General features: G+C 35.8%; 1 protein-coding gene across 1 annotated transcript in view; it reads right to left on the bottom strand.

Annotated features, from left to right (window-relative positions):
• Positions 1 to 3033, bottom strand: part of LOC120626894 (cadherin-89D) — a gene marked incomplete at its 5' end in the record, with an annotated part of 36147 nt that extends 33114 nt beyond the window's left edge. The window contains one exon of the mRNA XM_039894680.1: positions 3012 to 3033. Coding sequence (XP_039750614.1) covers positions 3012 to 3033 — 22 coding nt within the window. The remainder of the gene's footprint in view (positions 1 to 3011) is intronic.
• Positions 3034 to 19657: the final 16624 nt, after the last annotated feature.

Raw genomic sequence — 19657 nt, 5'->3', positions numbered from 1 at the left:
TGCCTGAGAGTTCTCTATCATGTTTTCAAAGGTTTGTGAAGTCAACCAAACTTCACTTGGCCAACGTGGTGGCCTAAACCCTACTCATACAGAAGGAGACCCGTGCCCTGTAGTGAGGAGGTAATGGGTTGATATGCTTATAATAAAGAATTAAGAAATTATATGTATCGTCGTGAAGATTTTCGTTTTTTTGACGGCTACATGATCAAAAGTAACGCCTGTTTCTATCGATTAATTACGAAAAATATATAAATGAGGTCTAGGAACCTTAGCCAGGCCACTGCCCTTCCGAAGACCGCATCAGATCAGATATAGGTAATATTGACCTTCGAGCATTTCCAACAATACGTTACGCGTATCTGATCTCCGAAACAATGCAGTTGTTAGATAACTATAAAGATTCCTCCCGACGAGCCTTTCAATTGAAACGATAAATCTATTCCCATACATTCTTTAATAGGTAAGCTACACTGTAACATAGACGCTAATCTTCTAATTGTACCTATCTATTGTGTTATCGGAAATCTAATTTGCCTCTGAATCGAGGATTGTACTTTAACTAATAGGTATGTTTGTTGATTCCTAAATAGCATAAGCTATAGAAAAAGTACCATACGTCATTATATGCCACCGTATTTACTAATATAATAGAAAAACTTTTATTACAAGTAATCAAGGCTCATTTTTAATTTTATAAATTTAAAATGCAAATAAAAAATTTCGGAGCCGTTAGGATTTGAACCTGCGACTCTCTGGCAAGACTCATTTGTTAGTATTACATATTTATAGACTATGTTAGTAGGTACTTCACTTTTAATTTTTATTTATGTAAATATCTAAGTATGTCAGCTAAGTCATAATACTTAGGCATTCCTGACTTTAATGACTCGCGTATGTGCAATTCAATCTTCTTCTTCTTCTATTAAGGCCCCACTGCTGGGCACAGGTCTCAACTCTCATTTGAGAGACGATTTTAGAGCATAGACCCACCACGCTGTTCCAATGCGGTATGGTGGGCTATCCATATAAAAGTCCAATCTGCTTGCAACCAATTTCAGTTGTTACTGCCCCGTGGTCTGGGTACCAGGGATCCACTTCTTTTTCGCATTGTGGCATAGAAGCAATTCACACTCGCTATTGCGAACATCCCTGATGCGCTACAAAAAAAACCAAAAGCACCACCTAAAAGCATTAGCGTATGTGAGTATTTAGCCTACAGGTTGCATGTGTATAAGCCTGCACAAAACGGTCTGAGCAAAGTTTTTTTGAAAGCTGTTTCACCATCACGTCCCGTATCACTACGCGCCTCAGGTTTGTCCCGTATTTTGATAAAATACAACTTCAACTGATTTATACTGATGATGATTTTTTATTTTATACTTTTGATACGGTTGAGAACACTTACACATGCATGCTATGTATATATGGCGTAGTCGAAAAGCCGCATGGCAATATATAAATCAATTTCACAGTTAGCTCCTAATGTTGCAAAATATGTCTGGTATGAGGCGTTCGCCGTAGCTAGTTACCACCCTACCGACAAAGACGTGCTGCTAAGCGATTTAATGTTTCAGCGTGATGTCGCGTAGAAACCGATTAGGGGTATGACTACCATACTTCCTAACATCACTTACCACCAGGTAAGATAGTCAAGGCCTAACTTGCAGTGGAATAAAAAAAAAAGATGTCGAAAATACACAATACACCATTTTATTAAGACTAGATTATAGTGAATTAATAAAAAATAAATAAGTAAATTTACTACGACAATACACACATCACCATCTAGTTCCAAAGCATATCTTGTGTTATGGGTACTATATAACTGTTGAATAATTTTGTAAATAATACACATAAATACTTATAGTATAACACCCAGACATTGAAAAGCATTCATGTTCATCACACAAATATTTTACAGTTGTGGGAATCGAACCCACAGCCTTGGACTCAGAAAGCCAGGTCTAGTATCTACTTAAAGAAAGAGACAAGGTATTTTATCTAAGACTAGCTGACTTCGCAACTTCGTCTGCACCGAACGATATTAATTACAGGTTTTCATATCTAAAAAAACCTAGAGACTAATTGCAGCGCCATCTACCAGGTCTAGTTTTATTTCCAAACTATATTCATCCATACAACCATCCTCACAAACTTTCGAATTTATAATATTAGTACGATGGTACGCATGCATTCGATCGTTTCGATTCGATGCCTTGTGATCTCCTGTTGTCTGTGAATCATCTCCGACAATAGTTATCAAATCTTCATTTAAATTAGACAATACATGACTGATAGTATACACTTTCAAATAAAAAAATAATTATTCAAATCGGTTCAAATTTAACGGAGCTATGAAGTAAAATTGATAAAACTGTTCACCCCATTTCCCATTAAAAGTATCCTATATATTGACCCGGAATATCAGCTACCACTATACCAAATTTTATATAAATCCGTTCAGTAGTTTTCACGTGATGCCCGGACAGACAGACAGACAAAAATTTAATAAAAATCTGTTTTGGACTCACTATCGATTATAAAGCAAACCCCGGACAAAATTTTCAAAAAATATTAAATGTACAGAAATCTTCCAGCTACAGTTTTATTATAAGTATAGATTGTACCTACCGAGTACCGATATACTTACACAATACAGCATGGATAGTTCAAATTAGAAGTTACAAGGCATCCTATCGCCCTTCAATGCTTTTCATCTACAAGAACCGTTAGTCCATTCTGCGGGGAATGTAAATCACAGTTGTTTGCAATGCCGATGATTATAGCGTTTAGGATGATTGTGATGAAGATCTTTCTAGTATAGCCCTACTAATATTATAAATGTCAATGTAAGTTTGTTTGTTACTAATAGGATACTTTTTATCCCGACATTAAGCTCGGTTCCTTTGGGAGAGGAGATGACTGTTTAAAGATTATACACCATAACTCAGACATATTATAACCGATTTAAATAATTATTTTTGTACTGTATAATATGTGTATAATTTTGCCCGAACTGTGGTTAGAGATAGAGGATAGAACTCCTCAGCGGACAGCAGCAAACCCCTCATTTAAGGCTTAGCGATACTGAATACTTTAATTTTTTTAGATCTACAACTAAATTTAATGCCACATCAAAAAACAAAATCAAACGCAGACGAAGTCAATGCAACAAGGCAACAGCTAGTAACTAAATATTTTATTGGTTTGGTTTAAATACATGGCTGAGTAATGAGTAGTATCATGGTATCAACCCATTAACGGCCCACTAAAGGGCACGGGTCTCCTCCCACAATGAGAAGGGTTTAAGCCGTAGTCCACCACGCTGGGCCATTGCGATAATTTACACGCCTAGGTAATTTTTGAATCTGGTTAATAAAATTTGGTTAATTAAAGGTGGATAAATCGTAGTTATTAAGCAGTTTTCGCTCTCATCTCTCACAGGATAGCGAATTTAAAAGATTGTAAACTGTAAAATTAAACAATATTTATTGGCCAAACAGGTGGAATTCCAAGAACATGTGGCGGAGTCATCTTTTCTCTAGAGACAGATTGTATACTTTACTATACTTTACTTTACCACTTAATAATTTTATCACTATTATATTACACTGTGTATCTTAATAAGTTTTTATTTTCAAGTTTATATAAATATATGTTACTTTAGTTTATTATTATTATTGTTGTGGATTTATTTAGTTAGTTTTTCTTTTTTTTAAACTAAGCTTAAAATGTGGTCAGTAGATGGCTACGTATTTCCGTGGTGTTACCTGGTACAAGGTGCCAACTGAAAATCAGCGCTGTATGCTCCCACTGGCGCATGCAGCACAATGCTGAGCTGGCACCTTTTTTCTAGGTTGTGCCACACATAACATATGTGGTGTTGTGAATATTGTAATGTGTGGCGCAATGTAAAAAATAAATGTTTCTTTCTTTCTTTCTTTCTAAAATGATGCTGAAAAAGAGCAGTCTGCTGAGTTTCCTACCGGCTCTTCTCGGTGGAATCTGCCTTCCAAACCGGTGGTAGAGTAACTACAAACAGACTGAATTGACGTTTCAAAAGTGCTTTTAAGCTGGGCCTACTTGAATAAAATTTCGATATTTATGAATTGTGTAAACATTGAACACATAGAAATCTTAAGCATGCAGGTTTCCTTGCAATGTTCTCCTTCACTATTGAATCATGAGATATTTTAATTTGTTAAAACGCACATAGCTTAGAAAAGTTAGAGGTGCGTGCTGGGATTCGAACTCGGCCTCCCTTATGTGAAGTCGAGCTCCTACCCACTGGGCTATACCCGATATATTAGAAATATTAGTTTGAAATTTAATAAAAACTATATGAACGTGTATAATTTGCAATATTAAATAATGTTTGTTTACGTAATGTGTTTATTTCATAAGGTATGTATAGAGCCATTCATTTTTTTGGCACACGTATCATTAGACTTTATTTCACCATTAAATTAATTGCAATATCTCAAACTATATAATTATACTAGATGCCTGCGACTTCGTCTGCGTAGATTTTACCGTGAGATTAGAAACTGTGAGTTTATGTATTTCATATGGCAGCAGCGATAAAAGTATTTTTTTAAATACAAGTAACTTAGTACTACATAATGTGCAATGCAAATATATAAAAGTACGCAGTATAAATGTATAGTTCACTATTTTACCTATGATGGCTTTAAAATCGTCAACCTTTTTTTAATCTTTTTAATACAATCCCGTCCTGTGTTATTTTCGTCTAATGGTTATTGCAGTGCACGCTAAGAGAGCTCTCAGATGGCGGAATGTTTTCCGACTTACTTTACACTTATTCATATATTTTGGTCAATTCAAATACTTAACTAATAAATTATAGCTTAGATTCATTCATCATAGACTAGTTGTAGTTTGTCTATCAGTAAGTCAGGGCATTTTATAATTATAGATGAATTAATAAAAAAGTTGGCACACAAACGTTTCAGTGCTATAATATATAAAACGGATATAAAATACAAAGAAAAATATTACCTAACCATTTTTAACTTAATAAACTTCGTCATTTTTTTTTGGTTTTTCAAATGTTGTTGGACGATTCTTGTGTATGTATTATATATATTTTTTTATCTACTTTTTGATCACTAAAATATATCATAAGCTTTATGTTTAAGCACCTTTGGGATCAGCGCTTACAAACTAACGACGTGACAAGCATATTTCACTTGGAAACGTTAATATAAAACTTGCATAATTTATTATGTGACTTTCTTAAGTTCTCATATAGTTAAATATATATTTTAGCATTAGAAATCCCTTATGTTGTAACAGTACCTACCCGTTTCAAAGTTTTACTTCTTTTAAGGTATTAAAATCCAAAGAATTTACCGATCAATCTTTAAACACTCACTCAATCTTTTAATAGGTATTGGTAAGGCGTTCAAGAGCCAGGGGAAGATTACAACATAGAAGTTAAAAAAGTGATCATATTAATATCTGATTACTTTTAATTATACTCTATTAACATGCTAAAAACCTTACAATCTATTTGAAAATGTGTGTGTGTTTAAAGGTTATAAAAGTTTTATTTTTCATGGAAAAAATATTTAGTTTGTAGTGACATAGCCACAAAATAGCAAGCAATAGGTAACCTGGGTGTACTAGGTCACGTTTCTGTCAATGGGACATATAACGGGGATTACAACTAGCGTCTTTATTAATAATAATAAAAATATTATACGGCAGTATACACACATCGTCATCTAAGCCCCGAAGTAAACGTAGCCCGCGTTATGGGTATTAAGATAGCACGAGAATATTTTAAGAATTGAATATACTCGTACATACACGTTGCTATACAATTCCATCATGGAAAACCTTTCATATACCTCCGCTAGGAGGCATCTTGGTAATCAACCCCCATAGCCCGCATATGTGCTGAATACAACGTAATATGGCATCGACATATTTTACAACACATACCCGGTATTTAAAAAAAAGCTCATTGCTTACCTATCGGTGAGCCCTCCCTTAAGATAGATATTACGTACATAGCACCTATTCCTTTTTGCCTTTGTGATTTTTTTTGGTGCGTTTAGATGTCATTATTACTATAATTTTTTTTATGAATGTCAAGGTCACTTGTGTCAATGTGTAAAATATTGTACAAGTTTATTACTATATTATATTGTTAGTGCCCTTCATTAATAAATAAATAAAGAAAACACTTATAATATACAGATAAACAGCCAACACTGAAAAAACATTAATGTCGGTTGTAGGTGCTATATACACATAAGAACGTAAATCACACAACCATTTTTTCAGTTGTGGAAATCGAGTATCACGGTCATGGAGTCAGAAAACAGGGTCGCCAAAAATAACTATTTTTTGGATCGGGGTGATCACCTTAGTGCAAACATTAGATGTCAAGCTTTGAAGGTAAATTGTTGTAAGTCGTTGAGCCAGTACTAATCACATCGATCGAACATACACCCGCTCTCCGACTATAAATGCGTTTTCTTTAGAACCTGTCATTAAAAGTTTGCATAATGATTACTTTCCACGCTTCTCACAACGGGACCCGTTTATGATTACCACGTCAAAGACTAACTATATCGCCTGTCTAGAGATAGGGGGAATTAAGGTGAGGCCGCACGAGGAAGTGTAAGAGCAGGAAGCCTTTCCTGGACAGGCGGTGAAAGTGTAGCGAGAACTGATCGTAATATGAAGCTTGTGTGTATTGTCAGCTGTGATGATAAATGTGCTGTTTATTTCGCGGAGAAATCATAACATAGAATAAAAAACTTGGATACGCCGGCCTGAGATCGAATAGGAGTGTACTTTGCACATACATAGAAGTAATGTCTACTTTTGAGACTGATTATAATTTATGTTCACGCTGAATTTGCCTTTTTTGTCTCATCTCTCTCTATGATTGGGAGATGAATATTTTTGTAGATGGTTCCATAACTGGGGTCAAGCTAAAATATCGTCTAGATCCATTTTTTGACATTGATAACCAGCTATTGAGTTTTCTTTGCGATCAGTAGCAACCCGGAGTCATTTGAGAACATTATGGAAAAATCTCAGACATCAGCCTCTCACGTTTCTCAAGATGTTTTCCTTTGCTGTTTTAGCAATTGCTGAAAACACACAACTACGAAATGTTAGAGGCTAGGGGTCGAATTTGGGCGCCTCGAAAGCTGAAGTCTTATCCATTAGGCTATCATCTCATTCTACTGCTCTGAGATTCATAACGATATATTATAATCTGCCTTTTTTTGGCTTGGTGGAAAAGCTTTATTGCTACTTCCGACCCTCGGGCAGGACGGAAGTTATGTGAGACTCCCACCTCTCCCCTTGAGGGGGAGCCGATATCCTGTTAAAATAATTGGGCAACTGCCAGCAATTTGTATCATCAGAAGACAACGTAGTTATTCTTTCATTATCATCGTCATCATCAATAGCCTTTATCAGTGCTGGACTAAAGGTTTCTCTAAAGAAGATGGGCGGTCGATTTGGGGTGATCGCGGTAGAGTACTTAGTTGCACCGAGGATGCAGCTGCCCGTTTTCTGTTATAGGCATTCCCTTAGTCGCCTCGTACGACACCCACTGGAAGGGGAGTTGGGTGATAACTATATTCCGATCTGCCGTCACCACACAGCAATGTTATACATTCAATCCATAGCTTCAAAACATGAGCTAATCTTTACTTTGCATAAGATAAGATCTAGCCCTGCAGTGACTTGTAACTAGCAGCGTGACAGTGACGCGAGAGGAAAGTGTGCAAGAAAGCGAACTCGCGCGCATCGGGACGGAACCGCCAGAGTTAACCAAGGTCGAGAGCGTTTGGCATTTAGATCTAAGGATTGAATCGCGAGATAACTACCTAAATGTATAAGAACGTTTACACCACAAAATATGAATTTCTCAACTTACCAGGTAAAGTGGCAGACGGAAGGAGGCCTCAGAAGAAGAATCGTATTAACTCATTAACCGGCCCACTACAGGGCACGGGTCTCTTCCCACAATGAGACGAGGTTAAGGCTGTAGTCCACAACGCTGGGCCATTGCGATAATTTACACGCCTAGGTAATTTTTGAATCTGGTTAATAAAATTTGGTTAATTAAAGGTGGATAAAAAAGTTGATTGGTGTGGACGCCACACACTTTGGAGAACATTACGGAGAACTCTCAGGCATGCTGGTTTCCTAACAATGTTGTCCTGCACCGTCGATGCTAGTGATATTTTAATTGCTTAAAACGTACCTTCATAATTTAAAAAAGTTAAAGGTGCTGGGATTCAAACTCGGCCCCCCGAAAGTGAAGTCAATGTCCTACCCTACTGGTCTACGGCCTTAACCCTTCTTCTTAGTGAGCCGTTAATGGGTTGATATGATGATGAATTTGCCTTGAATTAAGTAGTTTAAGGAATGCTTTCAATCGTTAAATAGTTCTTAAAATTAGTGCATTACTGAATTACGAATACGATTTTATTTACTGAATTCAACTTCAAATGATGAATTTGCCTTGAATTAAGTAGTTTAAGGAATGCTTTCAATCGTTAAATAGTTCTTAAAATTAGTGCATTACTGAATTACGAATACGATTTTATTTACTGAATTCAACTTCAAATTACTGTTTATTATAATGAATCTCTTTGTGCGTTTTTTTGAGAAAAAAAACCAGTAGAAATAAATAAGTTTTAAACAGTTAGGTCTAAGCGTTGGTCTATCTGGAATGTCTCGATTTAAATACTAGCTCCCAATAGAAACAAGACTCGTTCTAAAACTTTCTACACCTATCGAAGACTATTAATTATTTAATATGTTTACTAATGGTAGCAAAGTTACTGTTATTTTTGGCAACATAGTATTCGGATATTTTATTGTTCTAAATATCAGATTTAGTGGTTTAAGTATTATTGATAATAAATGTCGTTTCATTTTGTTATGTATCCAAACTAATGAAATTCTTAAGTTAATTTTTGCTTGGCGGTGATTCGATTTCTAGGACGTGAATTGAAGGTCACTTTTAAGCACACTTTGTGACATGATAGAGATGAGAAATAAAAATAGTAAGAGCGAGAGCTATATTTTTGTTTGCTTTATATCTATTGTCTATTCAATACAAAGTTTATATTACGCTGACGCAGCAGTTTAATGTGACTATGATTTTAATTAGAGTTCAATTACGAAGTTTTACTGTAACTTTTTCCAATAGTTTATTTTTGTCGGCCGATTGGCGCAGTGGGCAGCGACTCTGCTTTCTGGGTCTTAAGCAGTGGGTTCGATCCCACAACTGGAAAATGTTTGTCTGATGGTCATGAACGTTTATTAGTGTCTGGGTATTTATATGTATATTATTCGTACAAATATTCATCAGTTATCTTAGTACACATAGTACAGGCTATGCTTACGTTGGGGCTAGATGGCGATGTGTGTATCGTCGTGTACATATATATATATATATATATATATATATATGATATTTTAATATATATATATATATATATATATATATATATATATATTTTAATTAGAGGCACAGGCTTAACACCTAAGCCTTAGGTTGGTGGACACAGGATGGCACTTTATTGGACGTGTTCCTTGCATGTCCTGCAGTTAGCGTCTATAACACAATCTTCATAGGCGATGATTTTTCACTTATTAAGTGGGTCACCTGGTGCGTCAATAATAACTATAAAAAAATCATGATTCTTTGATTGCGATTGCGGATACATTGCAAATTTACCGCTCACTTTAATATTAAAACAAATCTTTATGCTATAATTATCACTTATGTAGAAATAGCCATTTCATTTTGCACTGAAGTGTTTATGTCAAAAGCCAATACCCGCGTGCCATGATGCCGGGTTCATATAACACTTACATAACCGCGTACTTAACATTATGTGTAAAAGTAAGTCTTATTCAGTCGGTTAAGGAAAAAAACGAAAGTTGCCACACAGGTTTAGGCGTTCTTCAACCGCAGGCGTGATTGACTTTTTGTTACTTATCGGTACCAATGTTAGTGTAGGGTCCCGTTGAATTAGAGTTTGGCTTTTAGATTAAACTATCACTTGCTTTATCGGTGGAGTAAAATATCAAGGAATCCTGCATGCCGAAGAGTTTTCCATAAAGTTCTCATTGTTGTGTGAAGCCTACCAACCCGTACTTTACAAACATACACGAAACGACATTATTATAATTCTTGACAATAGTGATAATTGATGGACCAAGCATGTGGCCCATGGTACCAGCAGTTAAAGGGAGCCCCCCTTTACTAGTCATCATAACCCAATGAGAAGTCTAAGATGGTAACGGCCTAACCTGTCACAGGTATCGCAGTTACATTGAATTATCGTACCGGAACGCTCAATCGCTTAGCGGCACGTGTTTGTCGGTAGGGTGGTAACTAGCCACGGCCAAAGGCTACCACCTATTTGCGACTAATCGAGGCCCGAAGAAAATCAATATCCTGCGAAATGCATGCGTCAAATTATTAGATCACAGAAAATGATATTCGATTGGCTCAGCACACTATGATTGATGATTAACATCTTATTTGATTTTGTAAATCTGATTTAACGAAAAACAACAATAACAAACCTAAAAACGTAACAGATAATTGTTACCCACGGCACATTAACGGATCTAATTATGCAATTGTAATTCTAATTGCGATTCTAATTCTGATCGAGTGCCGGAAACGGGCTTCTGAGACATCCTCATATGCAGAACAAAAGCATTTTTGTGTGCGATTACCATTGCGTAATGCTGTAATACGTCTTCACTCTTCAGTCAAGTTCCCTTCACTATCAGCGATCTCTGAGCATCCAACTTACGTGACGATTTGACCCAAATGTATCTAATGAATGTTCAAAGTAATATTTTCTCTATGACTCGGAATACTACGATGAGAAGGTTTAAAATTTCATTTTTGGCCTCAATATTTAAGTAGCTTTCTTGGTTTATGCTTATCCTAAGTTAAAATCACGGATCTTGAATAAGTTTGAGTTTTTTTTCGCCAGTTATTTCTGTCTTTTCAGCCTGGAACTAAGAAGTGATCTTCTTCTTCGTGATTTGAGCTTGTTTAAGTTCCATTCTAATCATTTAAATTCATCTAAATCTCATACGGAAGCTATCACCTCAGCTAGTAAAAAAAGCACCCATAAACGAGGGAATCAGCATTTTAGGGCTCCGTGGATTGACTTTAACATTATAAAACTTTGCGATAGAAGGGATAAACTGTTTAGCTTGTGGAAAAAAAATCCTAATGATGCCAAATTAAGATTAGACTATATAAAATCACGTAATAAAGCTTATAAAGTACTAGAAGACCGACGAAATTTATATTATGTTAAACGTATAAATACCAACTTTAATAACTCTAAAAAAATTTATAAACTAATAAATTAAATGATGGGTCGTGTATCCTTATCTATTGATGATTCCATTTTAAAAGCCTTTGAATCACAGAGGTTATCCAGTAACGCCATTGCTAATGGTTTTGCAAACGAATTCGACAAGGCTGTTAAATCGATAATTCCGACCTGCAATTCCAAGCTATTGGACCCTTGTTTGTATACCAAGTCAGTGAACTCCTCCATTTTATTTCAGAAAGCGACATGCACTAAAATTTCTAAGATTATTCAAAACTTAAATTCAAGTAAAGCGCCAGGAGCGGACAGCATTAAGGTTAGCCACATAAAGACGGCTAGGGATAAAATTTCTTTAGCTATAGCAAATCTAATTAACAGCAGTGTCAAAAGCGGTTTCTACCCTGAAAATTTAAAAAAAGGATGTGTTCGACCAGTTTTTAAAAAAGGGAAACGCAATGATTTTTCAAACTACCGACCAATCACGCTTTTATCGTCGGTAGACAAAATTGTGGAAAAATTTGTCTGCGAACAAATTCATACATTTTATAAGAAGAACGAAGTAATTTACCGCAACCAATATGGATTTCAGCAGGGAAAGGGATCAATAGATCTTCTCTCAATATTTTCTGACGAAGTTAATGAACAGCTTAACCAAAAAAAACATGTACTTGCACTGTTCATAGACTTCTCGCGCGCTTTCGACACTTTGAACCATAATCTTCTTCAAAGTAAACTAGAAACATGTGGTGTCCGCGGTCCTTTGTTCGCTTGGTGCGCAAACTACCTTCGCAAACGCACATTTAGTGTACGGATTGATAACGCCTACAGCGACACTCATGTGGTTAGTGAAGGCACGGCTCAGGGTTCCGTCCTCGGCCCGTTGCACTTCTTGACGTATGTGAATGACATGAGCAACTGTATAAAGCATTGTTCATGTTACCAATTCGCGGACGATACTTGCATCATCTTTGCTGGTCGGGACCCTGACAAGATCTGTGAAGCATTGCAGATGGATTTTAACACCCTGACCATGTGGTGTCACGATGCGGGCTTAGTTCTTAATGTGAAAAAAACCAAACTGATTCATATTAGATCACCATATCTAAAATTCATTCCCTTTAAAAATATTATAGCTCACGATCATGCTTGTCTACACAGTGTAAATTATAATTCATGTAAGTGCCCTTCGATTGCGCTAGTCGACCGATATACCTATCTTGGTCTTACTATTGACTGCAAATTCAACTGGAGTTTCCACATAGACTACGTATGTAATAAACTGAGGCAATTTCTCGCAAATATAACTATTTTAAATCGACGGATTCCATTTAAAATCAAATTAATGCTATATAACTCGTTCGCTCTTACTTACGTACAATATGGTCTCAGTAGCTACGGTCGTACTTATAAAACTTATCTCAATAACATATATAGCTTACAGTTAAGAATATTAAAAGCTATTGTCTCACATTCCATTAAATCTAAATACGACGGTAATGATCTAGGGCTTTTTAATCATTGTAAAACATTACCTGTTCAGGAACAGTTTAAATATACTTTATTGAAAAATGAGTTCTTTAATAAGAAGATACTCCGGAAAAATGAACATCCTGTACATACGCGGACGATGACTGCCAACCGCATGCTCATTACGCGCGCTAACAATACATACGGTGAGCGTACGACCGCCTTTTTGGTTCCGCGATTCATGAACGAACTACCTTCAACGTTGATCCAAAATGTAAATATTAAAAACATTAAGCGTAAACTCAAAGAATACTTTTTAGCGAAGTTAGTTGGCTGACTCTTTTGTATCTCGTATAGTTTATATTATTTTGGTACTTACTACTATTAGAAATTAAAATTGACAGTCTTACTTGGTTCCTATCGTTCTACAATGTAGCAGTATGTTTTTCCCACAGCTGGTTTTATTCTTTTAATTAACACCTTAGGTAATCGTTGCAGATAGGCACCGAGGACAAACCTCTGCGGTTTTTTCGGTGTTTTTATACTAACCATTTTATTGTAATTGCTTTATTTGATAAATAAATAAAATAAAAAAAAAAAAAAAAAAAAAAAAATCGTGAAAATATTCGAAACAACCATATTGTCGTAGTACAAACGAGGTATGTGTCCACTACTAAGACGTTAATAAGCTGAGTGACTTTTTTTTTATTCAACTACAAGATAGTTCTTGACTGCAATCTCATCTACTGGTAAGTGATGATACAGTCTAAGATGGTAGCGGGCTAAACTGTTAGAGAGTACAGTAGTCATACAGTATATATCTTTATATATATATTTCTTGTGCGCGTGTGTATGTCACTGAACTCCTCCTAGACGGCTGGACCGATTTGAATGAATTTTTTGGTATACGTTTGGGTGGCACCCTGGATAGTTTAGATTGACAAATGAGCCCGACAAATGGCGCTGGGGTCCGCTAGTATAGTATATATATATAGCGGCACGTCTTTGAAACGCGCCAGGGAAACGCTCTCAGTCGACCATTTAAATTGTATTTTGATAGGTAGATAACAATATTACTTAGGAATAAGTGTGTAAGTTTTTTTAAAAAAATGGAATTTGCTTAATTTGTTTATGTTACGTCTCTTACGTGTCTACGTGATCAAATCAGGAAAAAAGCGATCCGTAAAATAACCTGAGTTCAATAAACTTAATTGTAAATACTGAATATCACAAATAATCTCTGCTTACCTAACATTGCAGTCTTACCTAAACAATAAGTACATCTTCTGTGTGTGAGTACTGTGGGCTATTAATTTGGAGGTACCAGGTTCGATCCCCGGTAGAGGCAATTTGAGGGTTTTCTGATCTGGACGGGTCGGAGGTTTCGGACATGTCTCCGTCCGAAAAAGCCGAGTCAATGTCGAATTCCTTATGATGCCGCTTAGAAACCAATCAGTGGTATAATATAACTGTACCACCACTTTCTTCATTGACATTTTAGTCAAAAACAACTCCATTGTGTAGTTTAGAAAAGATAACGAACTTTGCAGATTTTAAACTGCCGGAAAGGTGATTTGAAACAAGAAAACGCAGCAGTCGTCAATACCTTCTTTTATCATATAATGTTGTGAAGCGGTGATAGCCTAGTGGGTATGGCTTCGGTTTTCCTTTCGTGGAGATCGAGTTCGAGCCCCGGCATGCACAATTGACTTCTCGGAGTTATGTACATTTTAATTTAAAAAGGCTTAAACCCTTCTCCTTTATATTATACTAGCTGTTGCCCGCGACTTCGTTTGCGATTTTGTTTTTTGATGTGGCATTAATTTAGTAGTAGTTGTAGTTGTTTAGTTCTAAAAAAAAAATAAGTATTCAGTATCGCTAAGCCTTAAATGAGGGGTTTTCTGCTGTCCACTGAGGAGTTCTGTCCTCTATCTCCAACCAGTTTGGGCAAAATTAAACACATATTAGAACCTCTATAGTAAAAATATAATTATTTATTTGTCGGTTATAATTTGTCGGAGTTATGGTGTAAAATCATTAAACACTTTCCTCCCCTCCCCAAAGGAACCGAGCTTAATGTCGGGATAAAAAGCATCATATATTACTTCTAACACTTCCAAAAATATGTGTACAAAGTTTCATGAGGCGTAACAAACAAACTTACTATGGCATTGATAATATTAGTAGGGATAGGGATTTATATTGGTAGTAGCTTATTAATTTATTTGTATTTAGTTACAAGTATTGTTGTATATATATTATGTATATTTATTAAAGTAATAAAATATATTTTACGGATATGTCTATTTTTTGTATTTGTTTTCTTCGCCATTGGTTGCCTGGAAGAAATCGCTATGAAGCGATAAGGCCGCCAAATTGTAAACGTTGTTTTATAAATAAATAAATATACTACGACAATTCACACATCGCCATCTAGCCCCAAAGTACCATTTAATGATTAAGTACCCGCTACATGTCATATATTACAGTTTGCCAGCACGCAGTCACATAGATAGGATATTTCTGGAATCGAACTCTGTTATTACGAGTCAGTTATGTAGGCACTTTCTGTAATTGCCTCTCGTTGCCCGGGGACGAAATTGCATACGTAGATTATTTGTAATGTGTACGTGTAAGCAGATAACAGTTACATTTCAAAAGCTTGTTATTTTCCCAAGAGAGCGGTAACTTGAGACAAACTAAAGTTAATTTAAACATAACACCTATTTTATTTCAACTAATCATATGAATTGCGATTTATTTTTACTGTTTTTACTAATTGGACGACCAAACCTTTTTTCTATCTTCAAATAAAAGGGGAAAAAATAATCATCGAACCGCTTTCGCTTCGAGACCGCCTGATTTCCCACCTCAGCTGTACCTTGTAGATGGTGGCAAAATTGATCTTCGTATTATAATTATATTGTAAAAGTTTTAATTTCCTGAAAACACGAATAAAACGACGTTTTCTAACAATGAGTTATATTTAGGCAACGAAAGATGGCAAAAAAAAATAATAGGGAGAGTGTATGGAGCGACCACATAGTGTTTTCAGTCGCGTTATAGTTTGCATTGCTCTGAAATTGAATCCAGTCACTCTTATATAAATGCTTAGGATGATATGAAGCTCAGTTAACATCCTCCAACCAAGTGAAATATTACATGAGTTTTTGTAGTAAGCGCACAGATATTAGGAATCACGCCTCAACGACCGTACAGCGGTTCTTTGCCTGCTCAAGGGAGCTATCCCAGTTAACATTTGAATTATGTTTTATTAATACTATACTTCAAACATACTCATAAATATAAATCACGTTTAAGTGTTTCCTGATTAAGAAATAACAGCTGTTTAAATTTATATCGTTATATTTTAGCACGTACAAAATTGTCCCTATCCTACTCTTCCTGACTCAGGGAATATAACGGAGAACGTACAGCAGCTCCCACTGTGCTACTACTGCATGTACTGCGATCACCAACTGTGATTATTGGCAACGTCTTCCATTTGGAGAGGCCTAGTCTAGCAGTGGACTGCTATAGGCTATAAACGATTTATACTTTCAAACATTAACCTTAGAGGGAGATCTTGCAGAAACAGCGGATGAAGCAGAAGAGTCCAGACTGAGGTGGCGCGTAGCTGTGGAAAAACTTTTAAACATGTCGTTTAAAAGTGCTTTTCCATAGCTACGATGGGTATCATGGAATCCGCTGGAAACAAACAGCCGAGGACCGTGGATTTGGAAAAATAATTAGGAAGACATCAGTTGAAGGGATTGTGATAATTATGATGAGAGATTAAAATGGAGCCGAATCAAAAGTTGAAAGTATTTAGCACATAAATACGGTGCTTTCTTAAAAATCGGATTTTTACTACTACTATATTAAGCTGTGTGTGCTGGGGAACAAAGCACATAAATACGTTGTTTTCTTTAAACTCCTATTTTGTTTTATAATAATTAAGTTTTTTTTTTTCAGGCGTGGTCCATAACGTATTAGTTAATCATCTTAACATGTATTCATCATCAATTACCGTGATATCAACCCATTACCGGGACACACGAATCTCCCAAGATGAGGTTTTAGGCCGTAGCCCACAACGCTGGCCAACTGCGCTGGCCCACATGCCTTTGAGAATACCGTTGAAGCAAGTGATATTATAATTGCTTAAAACAAACACAAATTAGAAAACTAAGAGGAGCGTGCGGGATTTGAACTCAGCACCCTGGAAGTGAAACCGTAGTCCATACTACTAGGCTATCACCGCTTTCTCTTGTAACCTGTATTATGTTATTAGTACTGAACAATTAAATTACAAAACTTATTGTACTTGAAAATAACTTAAAACCTATTTGACTCTTCTTGAAATTCGTATAGGGTGCATACGTCCTAGCACTAGACTGAGCTATTTTGCCTGCATGCGAATATATTGAGGAGATTGTAAGTGCTTACGTAGGTAGAAACTTTATTATATTCAGCCGTGTGCGCCCCCTATCGGTTTAAAACAATAGTAGTACGTAATCAATCGATGTACTTAGATATAAAAACGGCAAAGTTCTCAAGTGCGCAGTGAAGCAATCAGCATAGAATGCGGAATGGTGCTGATTTCCGATCCGACACAATGTCCTCCGCTCCCATGCGATTGCTCGCGTTTGCCATTTTCCGCGTTTTTGCGCATTTCGCACTTCGCGTCAACGACCTGGGGGCTTGGCACCGAACTTGTTTGAAAATGCAACGATTCATAGTGAAATGCTTAAGTTCAAAAAGAGTAGTGCAGACTTTCTTGCTAGCTTTTTTCTGGTAGAAACTGCCTTAGACTTGACTTTAAAAATGGTTAATAATAAATAAATAAATATACTAAAACAATACACACATCGCCATCTAGCCCCAAAGTAAGCGTAGCTTGTGTTATGGGTACTAAGAAGACTGATGAATATTTTTATGAATAATATAAGTAAATTGTAATAAAATACAGATAAACACCTAGACACTGAAAAACATTCATTTTCGTCACACAAACATTTTCCAGTTGTAGGAATCGAACCCACGGCCTTGGACTCAGAAAGCAGGGTCGCTGCCCACTGAGCCAATCGGCTGTCCAAATCGGTTATAGAATAGACTCATTTAAAAATATATACGACAACAAGCAATCAAAAGATAAACTATAAGTGTAAATGAAAACCGAAAAAATACTTCACAGACTTTAAAGGTATATTATGTACTGTATCTGAGACTTATCTGTGAAACCGAAAACTTAATAGTTTTTGAGTAAACCTCTACCGGTTTTTACTGAAAAAAATCAGATACAGCTTTAAAATCACATGCAAAATTAAAATCATTTGACTCCTGTCACTTAAATAGGAACGCGTCGTGTAGCGTAGAACTAAAAGCGTGTTGAACTTTTATTTTAAATAGGGTTGGCATAACGTAAACAATTACAATTTTTTGAATTAGTTTGTATGGAAAAATAAATACGCTTTTTTTGATTTCATATTTTAACAGGGTGATTCCTTATGAAATATATTTAAGCATCATTGTTTCTTAAATCTGTTACACGTTGTACATAAACAAAAACAGACTTTCTAAAACAACTAAAAAGCAAAAAATAAATATTTTCTAAAAAAAAATATGTTTGTGCCAAGTAAATTGTAAAATTACTAAACATTGGATAAAATAGACTTTGTAGTAATTTTCTACATTTTACTCGGTTTGTGCTTGTGCTACTAACTACTTAATTATTCGTACGGATTAAAGAAAATTAAAAAAATATATATTAAATTTTTTTCACGGCAAGTATCAGTTTACGAGCCCCTTAACTTTACGATCCGCCGAATCGGTGTCGTAACTTTACACGGCGCCTACTGTCGTTTAAGATCACTTAAGAGATCGCGAAACTTTTTTTATCTCTAGGAATCACCTAAATCACTAGGCATCCGGTTAACGCGATCAGATTTAGTGAAAACGGGCATTATTATTAAATCTACAACGTGTAACCTTTAGATTACGTTTACAGAGATCTTATTATACAAAGCTCTATAATTAAAAGCAATAACGGCAAACTTATCGCACTCGTTTTCCGGACACACTTCCAAGTTCCAACAAGTAACAATATAAAACAAATGCACGCTCGTAGCAAAGAAATCGCATAATCAACACAATATGAGAAAAATGCCTTATAAATTATTGTATGCGCGCTAAGTAAGGCGCGTCCCACGACCGCGATCAACACTCTACACACCCTAAAACAAACCTTGTATGAACTCCAACAAATCTCATTTTCCTATAAACAATTAGAATTTAGTAAAAGATAAAAACAAACAAATCAATGCACTTATCGTGACCTCTATTGCTGGGGTACAAAGCATAGAGCTGTGCAACAGAGGTTACCGCAATTATGCAGCTGTTTAAGAAGATGACACGCAACACTACTTTGAGGTATATTAATTCGGTCGGCTTGGTGAAATCCATGGGAGATATGGCGCTATGGATACAATTCGCATGAGTGTTATTTAAGTTTCTGTGTGCGATTTCGAAATAACTGCCTATTATTAAGATCATAATAATACGATTATTCGAACTTAAACAAACAATTTCTTAAGTTTAACTAGATTTAACATAGGTTTCAACGCAACTTTCACTTAAATTAAAAATTTTATGATGTAAGTTTATTGTTTAAATAAAATAAAGAAAAATCTAGCCCGGCGAAGCGGGCTGGGTACGCTAGTACTAACAAAACAAACAGTAAATATATCTTATATCTGTAAACGAGCAATTCTTGTATATATATATAACTGTAATCTCGTAATCGGCTCCAACGATTT

This window comes from Pararge aegeria, chromosome 10 (assembly GCF_905163445.1).
Source record: "Pararge aegeria chromosome 10, ilParAegt1.1, whole genome shotgun sequence".
Lineage (NCBI taxonomy): Eukaryota > Metazoa > Arthropoda > Insecta > Lepidoptera > Nymphalidae > Pararge > Pararge aegeria.
This window is presented reverse-complemented; position numbering and strand designations above follow the sequence as displayed.